Source organism: Limulus polyphemus, unplaced genomic scaffold (genome assembly GCF_000517525.1).
Source record: "Limulus polyphemus unplaced genomic scaffold, Limulus_polyphemus-2.1.2 Scaffold1416, whole genome shotgun sequence".
NCBI classification, from domain to species: domain Eukaryota; kingdom Metazoa; phylum Arthropoda; class Merostomata; order Xiphosura; family Limulidae; genus Limulus; species Limulus polyphemus.
The window spans coordinates 171,943-192,367 of record NW_013667026.1 but is presented as its reverse complement, the minus strand read 5'-3'; the positions used below and the strand labels follow the sequence as shown (position 1 = coordinate 192,367).

At 30.4% G+C, this 20,425-nt stretch overlaps 1 protein-coding gene across 2 annotated transcripts in view; it reads left to right on the top strand.

Moving 5' to 3' along the window:
• LOC106463471 (E3 SUMO-protein ligase RanBP2-like) overlaps nucleotides 1-17,002 on the top strand; it is a 111,885-nt gene extending 94,883 nt beyond the window's left edge. The window contains exons 40-46 of one of the 2 annotated variants that reach the window (XM_013923503.2): nucleotides 1,550-1,801; nucleotides 4,377-4,446; nucleotides 7,250-7,452; nucleotides 10,036-10,287; nucleotides 12,336-12,405; nucleotides 13,009-13,064; nucleotides 16,730-17,002. In XM_013923503.2, the coding sequence (XP_013778957.1) occupies nucleotides 1,550-1,801; nucleotides 4,377-4,446; nucleotides 7,250-7,452; nucleotides 10,036-10,287; nucleotides 12,336-12,405; nucleotides 13,009-13,055 (894 nt within the window). In that variant the 3' untranslated portion in view covers nucleotides 13,056-13,064; nucleotides 16,730-17,002. The remainder of the gene's footprint in view (nucleotides 1-1,549; nucleotides 1,802-4,376; nucleotides 4,447-7,249; nucleotides 7,453-10,035; nucleotides 10,288-12,335; nucleotides 12,406-13,008; nucleotides 13,065-16,729) is intronic. The other variant, XM_013923506.2, reaches the window with a different exon arrangement.
• Nucleotides 17,003-20,425: the final 3,423 nt, after the last annotated feature.

Below are 20,425 nucleotides of genomic sequence, written 5' to 3'. Positions count from 1 at the left end.
TATATATATATATATATATATATATGTGTGTGTGTGTGTGTGTGTGTATATTATTATATATTATTTAATATCCATAAAAACAATAAATAAAACATGACTAAATACTTAAGAAATTCACAAGTTATTTACATAAAATTCAAATAACTTTCATATAATAATCTTTTTTGTTCAATATCACAAGACCAAAATGAAAAACAGAAAAAAGAAAGTTTCTTGTAATATAGCATGGGTACTTAAGATACAATTGCCAAAATGTTCACAACATCTTAATGGACTCTTGACTTGGATTTTTAACATGAAATTTATGTTGATTCATTCTGAATCTTAAAGTTTCAGTTTGGCCAGTGTAGCATTCACAGTATTTTTAACATATAGATACAGTTCTTCGAATTGCAAGAAAAAGATCTTTTGATTATAAACATAATGTTTTTTTATCTGTGTTTCTAATTATATTGATATTAATAATATAACCTAGATTACAGAGTTGATATCTTAGGTTATATCTGAGTGATACCTTGTCTATTTTCAGTTTTGTATTTATAACAAAGTACACAGCTCAAAATTTTTGGCTGTCTGTAAGATACAATAACATTGGCATTACTTAATCAAACTTTTACACTCTTTGATTCTAACTTTTAACCCTGGGGTATATGTAGCGACAATTGGAAAATTTTCTGTCTTAATAGCCTTTTGGTCCATATAAATTGGTGTAAGATATACAGTTGTCAATTAGGTCATCTTGATATTTTATATTTAATGAAAACATTTTTAATTCACTCAGTTTATTGTTTCTCTCTTTCTTTTTTTGTTTGTTAACAATATGTACAATTCTCTAATGTATATGGAATATTTCTTTTGACATGGGTGGTTACTTCTAAAACCTAAATAAGCATAGGAATTTGTTAGTTTGTAAAAATATCGGTTTATAAGGAGCCATTATCAGATAGTTCAATCACTATATCCAAATTGTGTATAGATTTATTAGACTTCGACAGTGAGTTTAATTTTTGGATCCAGATTATTTATAACTAAATTGACTAAAAGTTAAACCAGTTTGAATTTTCCTTCCATCTGAGCCAATGCAACATCACATAAGAGCTAACGTTTGCCTTCATTCTTTGATCAACAATTGTATACATATACATCTCTTTTAAGAAAACCATTACCAAAATATCATTGTATTAGATTGTAGGTGCCATTTTTGTGCTCATGGTGGTTCCTCTCATCTGATGGGAGAAATAATTATTATGGATAAAATAATTATTAACCAATACAAATTTTACAGCTTTAATTAAAAACTCTAATAATTCTAGCATGCAAAAGCTCTGGATAACATTCACAGAAATAATTAACTGCTGCCATTCCAAGTTCATGTTCAGTTTTAGTATATAAAGATGCTACATCTAATATAATTAGACTACAGTTATGACCAATTTTATCAGGCAGTTTTGATATAAAATCTAAATCATACCTCACGTAACTTTTAACTTTTGCATGTGTTGCCTGGAACACTTAATTACAACACTCATTTTGTTTTTTTGATGCTTAGTTTTTGGGTGTGGGTCCACTGAGAGTTCTCTATGATGATTCTGTGTTTGGAGCAAGAGTACAGATGCATAGTGACCAAGGAGATTTACTGTGTGACCATATCATAGCTGCACAGACAACCCTGCAATCTCAACAAAGAGAAGCTCATTGGGTTGCTGTGAATACAAGTGTGGATCCTGCTATTGAACAACAGTATAAAGCTGTCTTTAGTTCTTCAAATTCACTTCAAGATTTTTGTACTGTTTTTCAGGAGGTGAGATTATTTCCTCTTGTTTTAAAGGTGTTTTTTTTTTTAATCTAAGCAACAAGTGTTAAGAAATTATGAATGAGTGGATGCAGTTTTACTTCTCCCTAATGTTAAACAATTTAAATATCCCAGTAAAAGATATCTTTGAATTACTGGGTACTGAAACAAAAAATTCACTTTGTTTTAAATGTTCTTTTTCCTAAAAAAAATTTTTTTCTGACAATATAAAAATGTAAAAAGGTTCATGTGATTTATCAGACAGATCAGTAGTAATGCAGATCAATTAAAGATCAGGCTTTTTTCTAATCTAGAAGTGTTTAAAAAATCTTTCAGTTCTTATATCTTCAGCCAATGAGGAAGATACAGCTAGATTAATTGAGATTTCTTGTATTGGACTCCTGTTATATAGATCAGTCTTTTCCAAAACTGATGCCATTTTATCACAACCACCTTTTTTAAATAAGATTTCACAAAAACAAAAGAATGAAAAAAAAAAAAACTGACAGAATATTAGTGTGTAAGCCACTACTCAGTCTGTTGTGTCCAGAATCGTCTGTTGAGCCCTGGTATTGGCTGAAAGGCTTCATTAGCACTATATATTGTAGATATAAAGTGGTTAACATATTGTTATACATTCTTCTTTACTTTCACTCAAAAGTTCTTGGAATGCCATCTTTCTGTGTAATCACAATGAGCACACTCCCTCTTTGATTTAAAGTTTCCAAATTATGTGAGAAACATGATGAATGATGTAGTGATTTAAATTCAGTACGTTTGGCCTAGGCATTAGGCTTATAACAAATTCCAAGAAACCTCCCCAGTATAAAAAGAAAGGATTAGTATATACATTATAATGTGAAGCAAAAAAGTTACCTATCCTAAACTTCTCTGAAGTAGGTAACGTATTAAAATAATACCTGCCAAGTAGAATATAGAGCAGTCTCAAATTTACTACCTTGTTACCAAATAACAGAGTAATAAAAAAAAATTTGAAACTACAAGTAAACATACTTCTTACTGTAAATTCTCAACTAAAAAATGGTGAACTTGTTTTATGTAGCTTGCAATTTAACAGTTTAATGATTCAAAATAAAGACTGCAAAATAGAAAATTTCCCCAAAAAATAGCTTCTGGTAATTTTGTCAGAAAGTTTTCTGACTCTTATCTCTAGTTTTGTAGTAGTTTAAAGTGTAAAGTTCTAAGTTGTTCATGAATGATCTCATAGTCAGTTATTTAATATTTGAGATATTTATTTTATTAAGCATTTACAGTTAGCAGAGATTTACACGTATTTGGTCAGATAATTAGTCATGTGTATTGTAATTCATAAATTTGTGGAATTTAACAAGTCCATTTCAGCTTTATGTGCACTATTACCATATAAATAAGTAGAATAGTTTGTCATAAATCAGAAAGCAAATAAGAAACAACCCTGAGAAAACTACAGAGATGTATATATATACCTCACAACATTAAGCTTGTAAAAATAATTGTTTAAAATTAGCCAATGCTTTAGTTAACCAATAACACATTTTGTAGTTTGTTTTTTATACTCCCACTGCTTGCAAAACAAAGAATGGCATATTGGTTTGCCCCTGTCCAATAATCTGTCTTTCCTGATTTTGTGGACAGGATACTACATGCAAAGGTCTAGACCTCAAGGTTAAGGTCAATAGAATTAGGGGAGGGGGGCTTCAACATACAGTATAGCACTAGTGGGGGCATAGGTGTATCATAAACACAACTTGCATTTGTTTAACATATGTTAGCCATTATCATATAAAAGATTCAATCCCTGAAACAAACAGATAGAAAATTCATTAATTTCTTCTTGAATATCTTAAGTGTTTGAAGAAAAGAAAAAATAACATTTAGATGTGGTTTTTCCTAAGTTGTTATTTTTGCTTGGACAAGTGCGTGAGTTATAGGAGAACTTCGTGATGTTTGGGAAGTAAAAATTATGTATGGCTTTATTTCAGTTTCTTTATTACTAAAATAAATTGGTTGATTGGTTTTAATCTGTATTTATTTTCTATTCATTCATTGTTAACAATACATGAATTATAGTAAAAACTAACTTTGATAATTTTTTTGTAAAAGTGAATGTAGAAATGGCTTGTGTGAATAAAACATTTGTATCACCTTATTAGTTGTTAACATGCCACATGTTTTATTTGTAGTTACAGTGAAGGATCATTTTTAACTAGATCTTACTACTTAAAATAGCAATTGGCTTTATATCTTAAGTTGTTTATAAATTAAAAACTAAATATGATATGGTAGTTTTGACCAGCAACAATTTTCAAATAAAAATTCAGTTAGGAGGAAAATAACTGTGGGTACAGATGACTAAGATCAGTGAAATAGTAAACTATTTTTTATAATATGTGCCTGTGTATATAATATGTTTATATCTATGTATTGTTTGTTTTAATTTTTATGTTACCCAAGTTATAACAAATTTCAAATGAAATATTCTATAAGATTTACCTTAAAAATTAAAATTATAATAAGTTTTTGGGTTCAGTTTTAAGTTGCTAATTATGTTATAAAACTAGTGTGATGATTTTTAAATTATTAGGGCAAGCAAATGGCAGCCCAGGCAGAAATTTCAGAAAATTGTGAGGAAATTTCACCTGAGAATCTCAATGGTAATGATTATTCTTAAATATACGTCTGAGTTGTATATGATTAAAATATTTGTGTACATTCAATATTAGTAATAAAGAAAGTTATGGTTTTATTCAGATCTGTAATTTATAAAAGATAATGATTTAAAAAAAATAGTATCTGAAATGAGCAAAGATTAAAAAATTACTTCTAAATTTATTATCATTAAGGAAAAGGTTTTAGTTTAACTTGACAGTGTTACTGTCATTTTTAAACTTCCATTGTAATACTGCTATACTTTCATAATTGGACTGGGCATGTCTCATGTTTTAAATTTCATAAACTCTTGATATATCTATAATACTTCAAACATTTCTAAGTATGTTAAAGAAATGATGAGTGAAGACAAATTTCTCTCTTGCTTCTGTTGCTAGTCTGGAACTTTGCTTATAAAATATTGAAATTGTGTACATTGTGATAATGATATCATTTTCTAGCCATAAAATATCTTTCAAAGTTATCTGTATCTATACAAAAGAAATCTTTGTGTTATGCAGTTTTGATACTGTTGCTCAATTACTTGATATAGTCAAACATATTTAAACATTCTTGTTTTAAAGAATTAAGGTTTCTGGAGATTTCCAAATAGTATAATAATGTATATTTTCTGCTCTAAATGTAAAAATAAAGTGTAAACTTCTAGCAGCTTCAGAATATTAAGCTTGTTATAATTGTTTTACAACCTCGATTTTTTATAAGTAAATTAAAAATTTAAAATATTTTGTTTATTTTTAGTTTTTGATTTCTGCTGTTTACTTAAGAATGTTCCAGTAATACTTTAATATATATACAAACAATAAAAAAATTTGGCAAAAATTAAGTATGATGTAGTGATGACAATGGCAAAAAGTACAGAAACAAGGTAGGGATGAATACACAAAATCATACAAAAATCCCTACATAAGTACTGAGTCAGTCTTACAAGTTAATGGTTGTTAGCCACTGTAAGACTGTATAGCACTATTCAGTTTAAATACTATTATTCAAATTTGAATTCATGCAACTGAAAGTAATTTAAAATTTAGTTGTAGTTAAAAGTTACTCTTGGAAAGATTTGACTACTTGAGTAGTGGTTGTTGTATGATTTTGTGTTTTGATCTCTACCTTGTCTTTGTGCTTTTTGGTATTACCATCCCTACAACCTACATAATACTTAATTTTTGAAAAAGATGTTTCATTACTTGTCCACCCCCACCCCCCAATTTTTTGTTCAAAAAATAATTTTACTGAAGTAGGTTGATAAGTGAACATTTGTTTTATTTTTATAATTCAATGTTAATATACGTTGTAAATGTCATATCAAGTTTGTCAGTTTTTCATTGCACTTTTAGAATGACCTCAGATATTGATATTATAAATTGGCTACAATAGGTTATTAATCAACACTGGTCATAATGTTGACTTCATGGGACTTTATGTCGAGGAACATACAGTAAGGAAAGAACATATGAAAAATGTATAGCTGTATCATCCCTATATTCATTTTTGCATTCTTTTTCACTCTGACATCCCTACATGATTTTACATTTACAAAATGTTTTTCCCCCTTACTGAAAGTTAGTGTATTCTTTGAATGTGTGTAATAGAATTTAACATTGTGTATTGATTTTTTTTTTTACTCCTTCACTTCATATATAATATAAGATTGGATCCCTAAAGACACCAATTGTATAGTGTACAAAGCGTTGAGTATTATAAACGTGATAGTCATTTAATGTTCATCAGTTATTTGCTTGTAATTCCTGCTTCACCCTGTACTTAAGCTTTTTAAAGTAATACCTGATTTTTGTAAGAAAGCTAACTTCAAGAGGTAATGATAACATCATTTACACTAGAATTACAATTTTTTTATCTCGTACAAAGCACTACTGCGCTTAGCAATAGCCTGTTCCCAAGTAGTTTTAAATGCTTTTCGAAAACTTCACATATTTTATGGCTAGGGTTGGAAAAGAAAAAAGAAAGATGAGGTCTCTTTTGTTAGTTCCCAGTTCTTCATTTTAGCAACACTTTTCAATGATATTGGGAGTTTCACAAAATGTGAAACACTCAGTAATGGCATTTAGGTCTCAAATAAGGCTATAACTCAACTTTAGCAGTTTTTTTATAAGCATCATAGAATAATAGACTGAATTTGGAAGCCCTTTTTTTCTCGGCCCATCCGTATGTACTAAGCACTGTGTTTAGTGATACACTACTAGATATGTTCTACACAGTAGTTTTCATTTCCAAACATATTATTTGCTCTTTGATTATAATTTCAATATAACACAACCTAGGAAAATACATGTGACAGTATACTTAGTTATTAGTATATTACAGAATTTTTATCTAATTTTATAAGAAGAATGTTAAAAATTATGAATTTATTTGTGTAAGCTCTAAGATCTGTGGTTGTGTAATGTTTGTATTGTTGTGTAATTATACTGTTATTTGAAAAATATTTTTTAATGTCTTATTCCTGTTTGGGTTTAACTTAACTTGAATTATTTTCTTTCACATATTGCTAACAAACTTTTAAGTTTTACAATGAAACTAGTGAAGTGTAAAACCTGTAGTTTCTCAATAAAACTTTATTTTTAAACTATCAGTCCAGTGAAACATGTTCTCTTTCACAGTAGGGGAAAAACCTACACTATGACCACTTGAATGTAGGATGTTTGAGCAATATTGGCTCAGCCCAACTAGGTCAGGGATAAGAAAGGTCACTTAGTAGAAGTTTATATGAATAGAAAGTTAGAGCATTTAGATGTTTGTTTCTTTCAATTTTTATGATTTTCTTTCTAGATCAAGTTTATCAGTTAGAACCAAGCATTCCTATTGTACCAGGTAAAGAATCAACTTCACAATATGACAGTGTTACTTGTGAGGATGTCCAGAATCTTGCTGAAGGGAACAATTATGGTGGTGAAGAAGAAGAAGAAGATGACATCATGTTTGAAGAAAGCATTAGCTTCTCAGTCTATGATCAGGAGACCAGAGATTTTAAGGTACAGTTTTGAAGCATTTGAAATTTACAAAATACTAAATCAAGACTTTCTCTAATCACTCTGTAAGAAGAGCAAAATAGTAGACTGGTGTTATCAGTAATACAATTACATCTCTTAGTGTGAGTCACTTTTTACTGACAGAGTTTGTGACAGTTTTATCAGGAAACTTTTAAACCATTTGTCTACATTACAGGAGTAGTTGTCTCTATAAAAAGGCTGGTTGTTAGCTGCTAAAGAAACAGTTAATGATGAATATTATTTTCCATATTACTTAATTTCTAGAATATTCAAATTCTTTGACGTGAAAATATATCAACTGTATCTGAATACTGAAAAATACCTATACCTTCAATCACATCATCAGCATGGTTTTGTGATTGTTCTATCGTAATGTTTGTTTTATTTATTTACTATACCCAGTACAGCAAAAACAAATTTGTAAATGTCTTTAGAATTTGGTAAACACATATGCTGTTATATTTAAAATTAAATTTACTATTCTGAAGTAAATGTATTAAAACTGCCCTCAGTTTTTACACATAAGAAAAAAGCTATAATGATAATGTTTTCTTTTTCCTTTTAATCATTCTTAGGGCAATTTGATGTTTTGGAATGTCTTTGCTTTCTTCCTAAATATTGAGTATATAGAAGAAATTTTTTCTTTTGTTTTTTTGAATGTCATAAATTCAAATATCCTTTTCTATTTGACTTGATATTTATATGTACTACCTAAAAATTTAACTTTACAGAAGATGTAAAATGTTGGTGTGATGCATTGTTAAGAAACAGTAAACAACATAATTGTATGTATGACATTTGCAAGAAACTTACCTATAATTATGAAAATGAGCACCAGTGATGTTAATTTTCTTAAACTTAATTTGAATATTCTACAAGAAATGAGCTTGTGTCTTGAGAAGAATGGTTTTTGAATGATGTTATCAGTGTCTGTGATATGTAAACTCATCTATTTATATTCAAACCCAGTGAAACTAATGTGTTGAAATAGGAGGCTTATGAATGTTACATTAAGCACTTCTCAGCACATGTAAGCTTTGAAATTTTTTCCAAAGTGAAAATCTATGCATCTGGCATAAATCCATATCCCAGAACTATAATGAAATTTCAGTACTGCTGGATTTCATATAGTCTGCTACCAATAGACAATTCATCATACTTGAAAATGACAAGTTTCAGCTTTCATTCTTGTTCTGACAAGTGAAAAACAATGGAAAATTAATGTAATGAATACCACTATTCATTGTTTGCTTCAAATGGATGGATCTGGACTTGACAGCAGTCTGGAGAGTGCTTTAGATATGAGTGTGTCAGACTGTTTTTTGTGGTTTGGATTAATTATTCCAGTATTAGAGTTATAAATGCTTTGTGGTATTGTAACATTTAAAAAAATGCTCTGCTGTTGTCATTGATGTAATACTTTTGTGACGAAACATATCTCATTTAGCATGATAATGCACCATTTCACACTGCACACTGTGATTTGAGAAAGATAACATCCAAAATGTGACTTGATCAACCTAGTTGAATCACTTTGGGACATTTTGGAATGCTACCTAAGTAACTGCCTAAAACCTCACAACACTTGATACTGCTTCTCAAACTGGTAACAAATTGTTATTAACAAAAATTACAGGATGTAATTAATGCCAAAGTTTGACACATTCATTGCAAAAAATGGGCCCCCAGTGGCAAAACAGGACAACCTTCTATTCTGTATATGATATTTCAGTAGTTTGGGTAATATAATGTACATAACTAGGCCAATTTGTTTTGCAGTATTATCATAGAATGAAAGTATATGCAAATGCTTAGAAATATTAATAAAAATTCATTAATTTGAAAGTAATATATATGTGTGTGCATGCAAGCATGAATGTTTACAAAAACATGCAAGCACTTACCTAAAAAGTTGCAGTATATTAAACTTACTGAATTATTTTACTTTTTCATTTGTCACAAAACTTCTGTAGTGAAATTATCAAACTATAAGATAGGTTGTGCAATGATCTCTGTTCAAACCATCACTGTTCCTCAGTTTTATAATTTCTGTAACTAGCAAAAAGAAGACATTATATATTGCCTTGCAGTTAAATATATTAAGATGTTTCCTTTTCACAGTTGTTGTAGGATAATATAATTTTGGGATAGGTTTTATAGAGAATGTTTTTTAATAATTATACAAAATGTTGTTTTTTAATCTTGCTAAAGGAAGCAACTAAAGAACAGTCAATATTGTATCACTTTTAAGCGCTTGTATTAGTGGCGTTGTGTTTAGGTCATACGATATTCGTGAAGTTGACTATTAACATCACAATTGTATCTAATTCTTTTTTTCTAACTTCTTACAACCTGGTACTTACCACTGTTTGTTTTAAAACATCAGTGGTAGAGTGCATTAAAAATGTAATGTACACATTATATATAATTTTTAATTTGAAGTCTGATTTCTCAAGTTTTTCAGGTTGAGATTAACTTCGCTTAAATTTCCCTTCTTGATTGTTGTGTGTGTGTGAGCTAGATATGTGATGTGATTAAATAAAACTAATTTTTTCATTTTTCTAGTTGTTAGGTGTTGGTCCACTTCGAGTCCTTTATGATGATTCTGTCTTTGGAGCGAGGGTACAGATGCATAGTGACCAAGGAGATTTATTGTGTGACCACATCATAGCTGTACAGACATGTCTGCGGTCTGAACAAACAAAAGCTTTTTGGGCTGCCATAGACATGAGTATGGATCCTCCTATAAAACGACAGTACAGAGCAGTTTTTAGTTCTCTTAATTCCCTTCAAGATTTTTGTACTGTTTTTGAGGAGGTAGGATAAAAGAATTTTTGTTATTTACTTAGATTTTTTTTTCTCCTTTGAATATTTATGTGGCACCAAAGTAACAAAAATAAACTACAACATGTATAATGTTGGTATTAGTAGAGCATAAAGCATTTTGGACTAGAAAATGAAACATTGATAGCAATGTTGCTGATATTTTTTCACTCCTCATGTAAAAGGTATGAAGTTTTAACTTTTATTGAAATGGTATTTTAATGTTACTAATTTTACAACACTAACCCATTGACAAGTAAATGCAATGATATCAACAAAGAGAAAACATAATTAGTACACAGCAGCTACCATATATATTCTATAAGTTGCACTAACAGTAATTCCCCATCAAATATAGATACAGGGTCTATATATACATGAAAAAAATGCACGCATTGTATCCTGGTACATTGAACTGTGATCTGGAAGCACTATTGTACCTAATTTTACAATAGTTTTGTTACCAGTATTACACAATTTAATAGTACTTGATAATAATTGTTTGCATATGCTAATACAATGAAGTGTTGCTGCTAATGTGAACACCACAGGCAACATATTTAGCATCATTATATTTTAATAACTTGATAGTGTAATGACATGAGGTTATAGATATGTTGCATCCCTTTTTGAAAAAAGGATACCCGTATAGTAGATTTGTTTAACAGTGTAGAGCCAAAGGAAACAACATTTCAAGGAAGAGAGTTTTTAATTTTTTTTTGCCATGGAAGCAGAATATCTCTCACAACAGTGTGTTAGACAGCAACAGCATTAAACTCTTAAATTACAACCAAAGCCAATCTGAACCAATGCTATCGACTGCAAAAAAGAAACCTGCAGCCCAAAAAAAGCTATTTTAATGAATCTAGGCTAATTTGTTGTACTGTTAATAAGATGAAACAAAAAGATTTGAAGTTGGTGAAAGCTGAAAAATCAGAAAGAAGTTCACATACTTCTAGTCACATGTGAATCAGTCTCTTCTCTCCCTCCATTTAGCCACATATCTGACAAGTTCAGTTTCAGCTCCATTGGATATTTGTAAAATGTCTATGTACAGTTGAGGGTTTATGGAAAATTTAAGATGAGTTGTTTAATGCTCACTTTGTTATTTTAGCAAAATCATGTTATGTTGGAATTTGCAGTATTGAGTAGTCATGCATAATCATGACTATTATAGGGAGCTTGGTTGATATTAATTTTAAAAGGAGATTCTTATTGTGTAATTAACTGTTTAACTTTTAGAATATTATAAGTGAATTATGTGCAAAGTCAATTATATGTGCCCCTTCCATTATCATACTATTTTTGGTTTGTGTTTTGTAACTATAATGAATAACAATTTAAGGTTTGTGGGATTTTCACCTGTGTTAATGCCTTTCACATGTAACAAAACAATCAGGCTACACTTCAGGTTAAAGTTTAAACAACTGAGTAGAAAAATGTAATTTGAGGCTGCTGGTGGGTGAGGTAAGAAGAAATAATAAGTTACAATATAACAAATTGTATTAAATTGTTAATTACTTTATATGAATAACAGATACAGCATGATAAAATAAAAAAATTGGCTGTTAGGGAAACCATACTTCTTGTTGTATGCCACAAGTGAAGTCTAAAAATTCGCTGTTTGAATATAGAACTTAGTTATATAAGTTTTAGAAAATTTGGAAGTTAAAACTCTTTGTGATATTACAATAGCCATTATAATTTTGTATTAGATGAAATGAATCAAGGTCTTTGGTGTGATATTATTAGAATTGGATTGAGAACTATAATTTGTTGTTTTAAAAAATTGAAAATCAGAACTTTAGCAAAAAAGATCCTAAGATGTGATATATATACATTTTTCTTGACTTGTAGCATTGAGTATTAATTGAATATTCAATATTTACAGAGTGTGTGTTTTTCCACAAGTGTTTGTAATACTGCATAGGCTAAAACAGCATGTGAATTAGTAGAATAAGTGACTGATATAATGCTAAATGAGTTCTTAGTTCTGAGAATTTCTGTTACAATTTATGGTTATTTTAATGTTAATTTTACAGGGGAAGCAACTGGCAGTGCAGGCAGAAATTTTAGAAAAAGATGAGGGAACTTTAACTAGTAACTTACAAGGTAGTTTTATTCCTTTCAATAACATAAACTATTTGAAATGAAAATTTTGTGAAAGATTTTATCCTACTTTTGCTTTTTTAACCTTTATGATTGTTTAAATTAGATATACAGGTTTTCTTGTATAGAATAGCAATCACCGTTACTGTTTTAGCTTGTTTTAATAGATTAAATAATGATTTTCAAAAGGAAGATAATGCAGTTAATTCCCCTCCTTCATTTTTCACTTTTAATGCCATAATTCAATCATAAGAAAATTCAGCATTTGTCCATTTTGTAAATAGCTTTTGTGCTAATTGTAGTTACAAAAACAAAAGTAACGATTATTTTAAAAGACTGTTTCACTCCTAAGTAGTACCTGACAAGTTATTAGTCTGAATAGGTTATTTCTGTTTTCAAGGTAAAGTTTTGTTTGTAAATATTATTCATCATATTGATTCTCTTCCAAAACAGTTTTATGTCAAAGTTTAAATGTTATTTTAAACCTTCTTCGTGTCTTAAAAGTTTTAAGATTTATTTTTCTGAGAATCAGTACTTTCTTATGTAATTTATGTTTGCTATTGAGAGTTCGTGCATGCTATTTCAGTTCATTATAACATTTTATAGGTGAAACAGGTAGCTCAGAAGTCCAGCCAAAAGAAAAAGAAACATAGAATAAACAAGTATGTTATTGATTTATTTTATGGTTTTTGTATTGATAGTTGTACAAAATATACTTAAGTGGTAAGTGATCACAAAAATAAAAGTTTTAATCACTTCTATGTCAAATAATCTAGACACCTTTTAAAAACCTTGTACAAGGCACACATATAAGACTTGTATATCCCCTAAAAAAGAACTATTATGATTATACTAATTGAACTTATTTTTATGTGCATGGCTTTTGAATCTAGCTCATTAGACAATAAAGTTTACTTAGACTGTGAAATTTTATAGTAAGTTAATTCTTTTCCAGGAAAAAAACAAACAAGATAACATTATCCTAGTTTAAACCTATCTAGACTTGTGAGCAACTTTCTGGTGTTCAATGCAGACTTGCATATCAAATTTTAAAATTTAATTAAAATAAGAATTTTAACCATTCCAACAAATATTTTAGAATTGATATTTTAGGAATGCACTTATCAAAGGGTTTCATATGATTTCTGGTTATTTATTGCATGCATAATGAGAAGTATAACAAGAAAAACAAACATTTAATTTTATGTCCGTCAAACCAAGAACACTTGTTTACATAAAATAAATATGCATAATATCATACATTTATACTTGTTTAAAAAGTTTTTCCAGTGCACCATAATACAATTGATTTGAATCTTTAGCAGTTTTGTTCATTTTTTTAAACTAAAAAAACTATTACTACTTTTTAAAAGTGGCAATAATTTATCAATAACATTGAAGCTGACCTGTCACAATGATGTTAGGCCAGACTAGGTAACAGTATTTTTGATAACTGTATTATTGATCAATATCTAATAAATATAGTTTCTTTTTCATAAATAATAAGTTATTTTAATTATCTACAATAAAATTAACAAAAGTATCAAATATATAAGGGTATGATCATCAAAATTTTTTCTGTGTACTTTCTAAATTCTCTTTTCCTTCTGTACAGGAGCTATGTTTAATCACTTTCTCATGGTACCACAAATTACTTTTCACACCACTTTATTAAGTCTACATTAACATAAGTAGCTAATAATCAGCTCTTTATAACAGAGCTTAAATTTTACCTCTAGGTATTTTCAACCGTCTCACTATGAGTAGGTCAAACTGTGCATGTCATGACCCTTTAGAGAATTATATTCAAATATAATTACACTATTATCTATGCATATGAATAAACTTGTCATCAAAATGTAATTGATATATCAAATTTTAATATTATACAAGTTTTTAATTTTGTAAAGAAATACTTTAATAAATCTTCAACATACTTTAGTAATAAAATCATGATGTTTGTTCTCTAGGTCTTCCCCTTCTCTAATTTATTTACCACCCCTCTTTGAAGTACATAATCTGATATAAATTACTCATTTTTATATACATATTACCAAGGCAAAGTCTAATTTTTATAGCCTTCAATCTTCTTTGTTTATGGAGTCATATACTAGGATATCAAATGCACTTTCAATGCCCACCTGTCACATCATCTCTTTCACAAATTGCCAGTAATTCTCTCTGTCATTTTATATCATTTATAACCAATAGAAAGGCAAAGTTTTAATCTATTTAAAAATGTATAATACAACATTGTTTTCAGTAGAGAGTATTGTCAGTTTCATTTTCAGTTTGAATGCTTATTTCATGGTGTTCAGGTCAAGTAGGTAAGAGAATTATTTTAAGCCCCTCTTGTCTTTGAAAGCCAGTTAAATTATAAGTTACGGGACATTCTTTTTTAGTGCATGTTATTATTTAGTGTTCTTAGCTGCATTATTTAAGTAAATAAAAATTGTGTACTAATACCATCATTATAAAAAAAAAGTTACAAAATATCAACTCTAAAATATTTTTCAGTAAAAAAATGTTGAAATATTTAATTATTATCTACTTGAATTTTGAAGTTTTATATGCAGTTGTTAACAGCTGGTAGGTGCTCACAGTTACGTATAAGGTTAAATTGAACAGATCTATATTGTGAAAAATAAAAATCATCACTACATGTTCCATTGTTCAGAACTTGAGGATAATGACAGCAGATACAGAAACATGCAGTAAATCTTAAAAATAACAGTAAATGTATTCTGATGCTACTGATAGTTATTTATCACTGATAAAAACTTATTCCTGGTTGTTTATAGATGTAGTTGGTATTTTACTACTATTTCTAAACAAGTTAACCCATTATGTAAACTAACCTGTAGACACTTATGCTCCAGCAGATTATTTGATTCACCACCATGCAAGGGATCAAGATTCATATGTCTCACAAATATGAAACATATTTACTTTTGTTAGATAAGTTCTTGATCAGTATAGAACTACAGCTTCTAGCTATTTCAGCTTCAGCTCTCATCAGGTGAATATTTTTCATGAGCTATTGAGCTGGACCGACAAGAGCTTAGGTTCTTTGCTGATTAAGAAATTGTTGACCATAAGTTTGTTTGATAGTTATAAAATAAGTATCGTTTAGTTGCATGATGGTGAATCAAACCATTTGTTGAATTAACTCAATGTATGAATGAAGGAATAAATGTTTTGCTTCAATATTAGAGAATCAAAAGACAAGTTATAGGTATATATAAGGTATGCTTTGTGTACACATAAAGCTACTTGTGCTATTTATATATGTACTGGTGTGAACATAAAATTTAATTATCAATAAGCCTGATGAAGAAACGTAAGTATTTACTTGTTTTCTTTGCAACCATGAAACTACTTCAATATTAACGTGTAAGTAATTTTCCATAAGAAAAATCTTGGTGGATAATTTTATATTTTAGTGGATGATTCTCATAATTAGCAGTATATATATATACTTTTTTTTGCCAAACAAGTCAAAATTACCTCAAGCTATCAGAATGAGGTCATACTCTCATTGCATTTCTATAACTGTGTGTAGAAAAGAAAACAGAAATATCATTACAATTATCTAATGATATTCAAATGTGTAAAGAAAAAACTAGAAACTGAACCTGAAGTTTTTAAAATGAATAAATATAATTTTTAGCCCTTCCCCTCTTCTGGCAACCCCTTACCCCCCCCCCAACTACACACACTCACATACATTTGATCCTCCATTATGTAAATTTAAATGTATGTACTTGTTTTGAATTATCTCTTACTTGTCCATGCCATCAAATAAATCAATGCAACAAACTTAAAATCCTCTGCCTTTGTGCCAGTGTGAAAATTAGAAGAACTTGCCACGAAGACCCCTTGGACTACCACTTAAAAGCCCTTAAATTGAAATATTTCAAAATAGATATTAATTTATATTTTTATATTGTTTTCAGTTGGCTTCTTACATATTAATGCCAGTTTTCAAGTAAGTTGTTTCAGTGAAACCTGAGAACACTTATGATTTTTTTCTCTTCTATTTGATGAATGAAAAAGCTTACATACAAAATTTCAAAGCATTTTTGTCAATAAAGTTTGTAAGCAGAGTTGAAATATCATTTAAATGTAGATACTTAAGTACAATTAAAAATTAATGTTAAATTGTTTACTCACTCGAGAAACCAGGTTTTTTTTTCTATGTACTGTTGAGAGTAGGATGGTTCAGAAAATTATTACTTTCAAATCACTATTATAAGGTAATTGTTTGTATGTTTTTTTCAGTTCAAATTCACTTTTTACAGTTTCTCTTTTTCCTTTTTTTTTGCAGCAAATTTTTTCGACCAATTTCCAGATTCTTATAAACTGATACTGTGATACAGGACCATTCAGAGATGATGATAATGAATAAATAAAGCAGTTTAATTGTTTCAAAGTTGAACTCTTAACAAATTATGCACTTGAAATTGTAAAGTATACTTTGATCAAGTTGAAACTACTAGTGTCCTCTTTTATTTTTAATTGGTTGCAAATTGTATTGCAGATTTACTTTGTAACAGAATAGGAATTTTTGGCATGAATAAAGTTTAGTCATTTATTGATATTAGTGTGTATCAAAATTATTTCTTTTTTTATCAAAAGAATGTAACCTAAAGCTTTTAATGTTGAGGAGAAGAAAGACCCCTTATTAGTAGATTCTATTCGGTGATTCATTAGATTTGTAGCTAGAGTTTAGTTTTTGTAGCTGTTTTGCACACAATTATGAAATTGAAATGTGTTGTATAAAAGTTTATAATGAATATATTTATAGACCCAGAAGTGCAAACTGAGAAGGTAACAAGAGTTCTATGCTGTGTAAATTTATTTCAAAGTTATTTTGTAAAACTTATTTTAATTATATGCCAAGACAAGATATTGTGCATTGTACATTCTCTGATTTAATTAGATCAGGCTGTCACACAGAGGAGAGGTTGGTCAAGCAGATCTTGATGTTCTTGTCATGCAGCTGTCACCTACATTTCAATTCTTGAGAGACCTGAATGGCTACAGCCCACTCTGTGGTAATGGCAGTATTGATTGGAGATGTGGGTCTATAGAGCATCTGTAACCATAAACCTATTTATCCCTGAAGAATACACTTATTTCCATGCCCCTATTCAAGCACTTACTGTTATAGATCTGTCTGTTCACCTTATCTTTTATCTCCTTTTCTTGGAAAGTGGGAAATGATTCACTAAGCAGTGATCATTTTTCCAAACATTCTGAGAGAGATTAGCATGCCATTGTCGACTGACTTGTGTGCCACAGTAGCAACTAAAGAAAGTCGATTCACTCTCAAGCTTTATCCAGCTATAATTAATCTACTGTCTAGTGCTGACTTTGTGGAAGCAGTGACAGATAATATTCTTCATGCAGCAGTCTTAACAGTTTCTCATAACATGACATATTTTCCACATTGTTCTTGTCTGTGGTGGACCCGTGACTGCCAGGTGGCACATTGGGCTTACAAACAAGCCATGAGTATCTTTTGCTAGTATCTCACTCTTACCATCTGCATATCCTTTCAGATTACACATGCTTGGTGGGTCAAACATCTAGAAGTAGTCTAAGGTTAAATTCACTTTCAGTATCTCTTCCAACACCAGTTCCAAGGCCATCTGTAACAAAATTCCAAAAGTAAATGGGAAGTATACATCCTTTCCTCTTTTTATCTTATTTTGTTTTACCCACCATCATGCCCCAAATTGAACAAAAAATGTGGCCTAGCTAATGAATAAGTGAATATTTGATGTAAAATTCTTATCAATGCTATAAGTGTAGCTACTAGTTTGGCCACCAATTTTGATTTCATTCCTTTAAGTTGCACACTCAGTCGTTTTTTGGCTGCACCTTTATTTTCACTCCTAAGGTGTTTCTGATTAGATTTATTTTTGTAAATCCATTTTTTTATTTGTTCTCTTTAACTTTGGTTACTGTGAAGTTTGTCTGCTTTAGAAATTGATAACCAATTGGTCCCAAACACAGTGGATTGCTTACAGCCATATTGAAAAGGTAGTACTACTTCTAAATGTGCTGTGGGTGCAGCCTAGTGCATTATCATCATCTGCTGCAGTGGTAGAATTGATGCATAAATTACATTTTTCTTTAGAAAGCACGCTCTTCAGCTGTAATGGTTATCTGGAGAGAAATGGAGGATGAGGTGACACAAACCAGCATTGTGGCTGGCATTACTGCAGCTGAGGTGCATCCAGAGGTGAACACACAGCTTATAGAGTATCAGAGGTTACTTGTTAATGATTGTGCTACCAATCTAAAATTAACTCAGTCACCACCTCGAGCCCAGTTGCCACAGATTCTGCTTCCATCATTTTGCTTGTTATCCACTCTATGTAAATATGTATAAAGATACCCATAGTGAAATATGCCTTCCTAGGTAGTTGACACATATCATCCATATAAGCAGACACGTTCTCTGAGGAACATCTATTATGAATCTTGAACTTGGTCCAATGGATAGTTCACTTCTTCACTGGATCAAAATGTTGATGCAATTTGTCCAGGATTTTATATCAGTCACCAAGCAGATCCTTGATACTGCTAAACTGAGTCAAGCACCAGACCATCCAAACTTAACATAAGGCATTGAATTACTTGTCTTAGAGCTCATCCATTCCAAGCAAATACCTGCTTGAAACACTTCAAAAAAAAAGACCAGATATTCTTTAAGCACATCGCTTAAATTCAGGAGAAAATCTGCTTAACCTTGTTCATTGGGACTATGGGTCTGGTAGAAGCCTATCTCCCATGGAGTCTTGGTAAAATAAGGTTGAGACATCTTGAACGTTGGAGTTTGTGTAGTGGTTGTACTCAGGAACCTTATATTCAGATTAATGTTAGTTCCTTGCCTCTAAATGTCAGAACAACGACTTGCTGAGGGTAGCTCCATTATGGGCTCTGCACAACCCCAGGTCTCTCCATGACCAAAGGTCACTCTGGTACTTGGCTATATTCAGCTTCCCATTGGAATGGTTCTAGGCATAGTAAATAAAGTGGAGGTAATTGATTCAATTTGTACAAAGACTGCTTCTTTCCTCCATATCTGAAAGAAATACATGCCTGACAGCACATCTGAGGCTGCTAGTTGGCAACTGTATGAGCATCCTAGAATCAACCCAGCAACTGAATATCATTGAATTGTTGGTTGAATACATTTATGTATTCATGAGACCAGATGATCAGTGATTTCATACAACTGTTACACATCATCACATAGACACAGGTGATGCACATCTGATAAAACAACTATGTTGGAGGCTACCCTGGAACACTAGGGAATAGCCAGTGCTGAAGTACAGTAGATGTTAAAGAATGGAATTATACAGTCTTAAGAAATTGTGTGGATGTTTACAGAAGGAGACCATATCAAGGTTCATTGCTGAATTTAGATGAGTGAATGCAGCGACTTGCATTTAGTACCTTTTCATTCCCACAAAGAAATGAATGACTGGATTCATTGGGAGAAAACCAATAGTTCAGCACTACCTGGCATCCAGATACTGGCAAGTTGAATTGAATGATAAATGCAAGTCTAAAACTACTTTTAACACTAGAAATAGTTTGTACAAGTCCTGCACCATTCCATTTGGCTTGTGTAATGCAGCTGATACTTATAGAGGCTAATGGAGCTTACCCTGAGAGGAATGCTATGGAAGAGGTGCCTGATCTATATTATGTATTGCTGTTTGTCCAAGCATTTCAGCCATTCAAATATTTTTTAGTTATAGATCCAGTGGTAGCTTACCCAAAGCAAGATTATAAATTACTGTTGAATACTGATGCCAGTGGTATTGTTGCAGTTGCAGGAAGTAGTGGAATGTGTAATCTCATATGCTTGTAATATTTTGATGGCTATTGAATGCAGATACTACAGAAATAAATTCTTGGGTTTGTAGTATATGTTTAAAATTATTGCCATCACTAATATGGTAGAAAGTTCACCATTCATGTGGACCATGTATGCACTAAA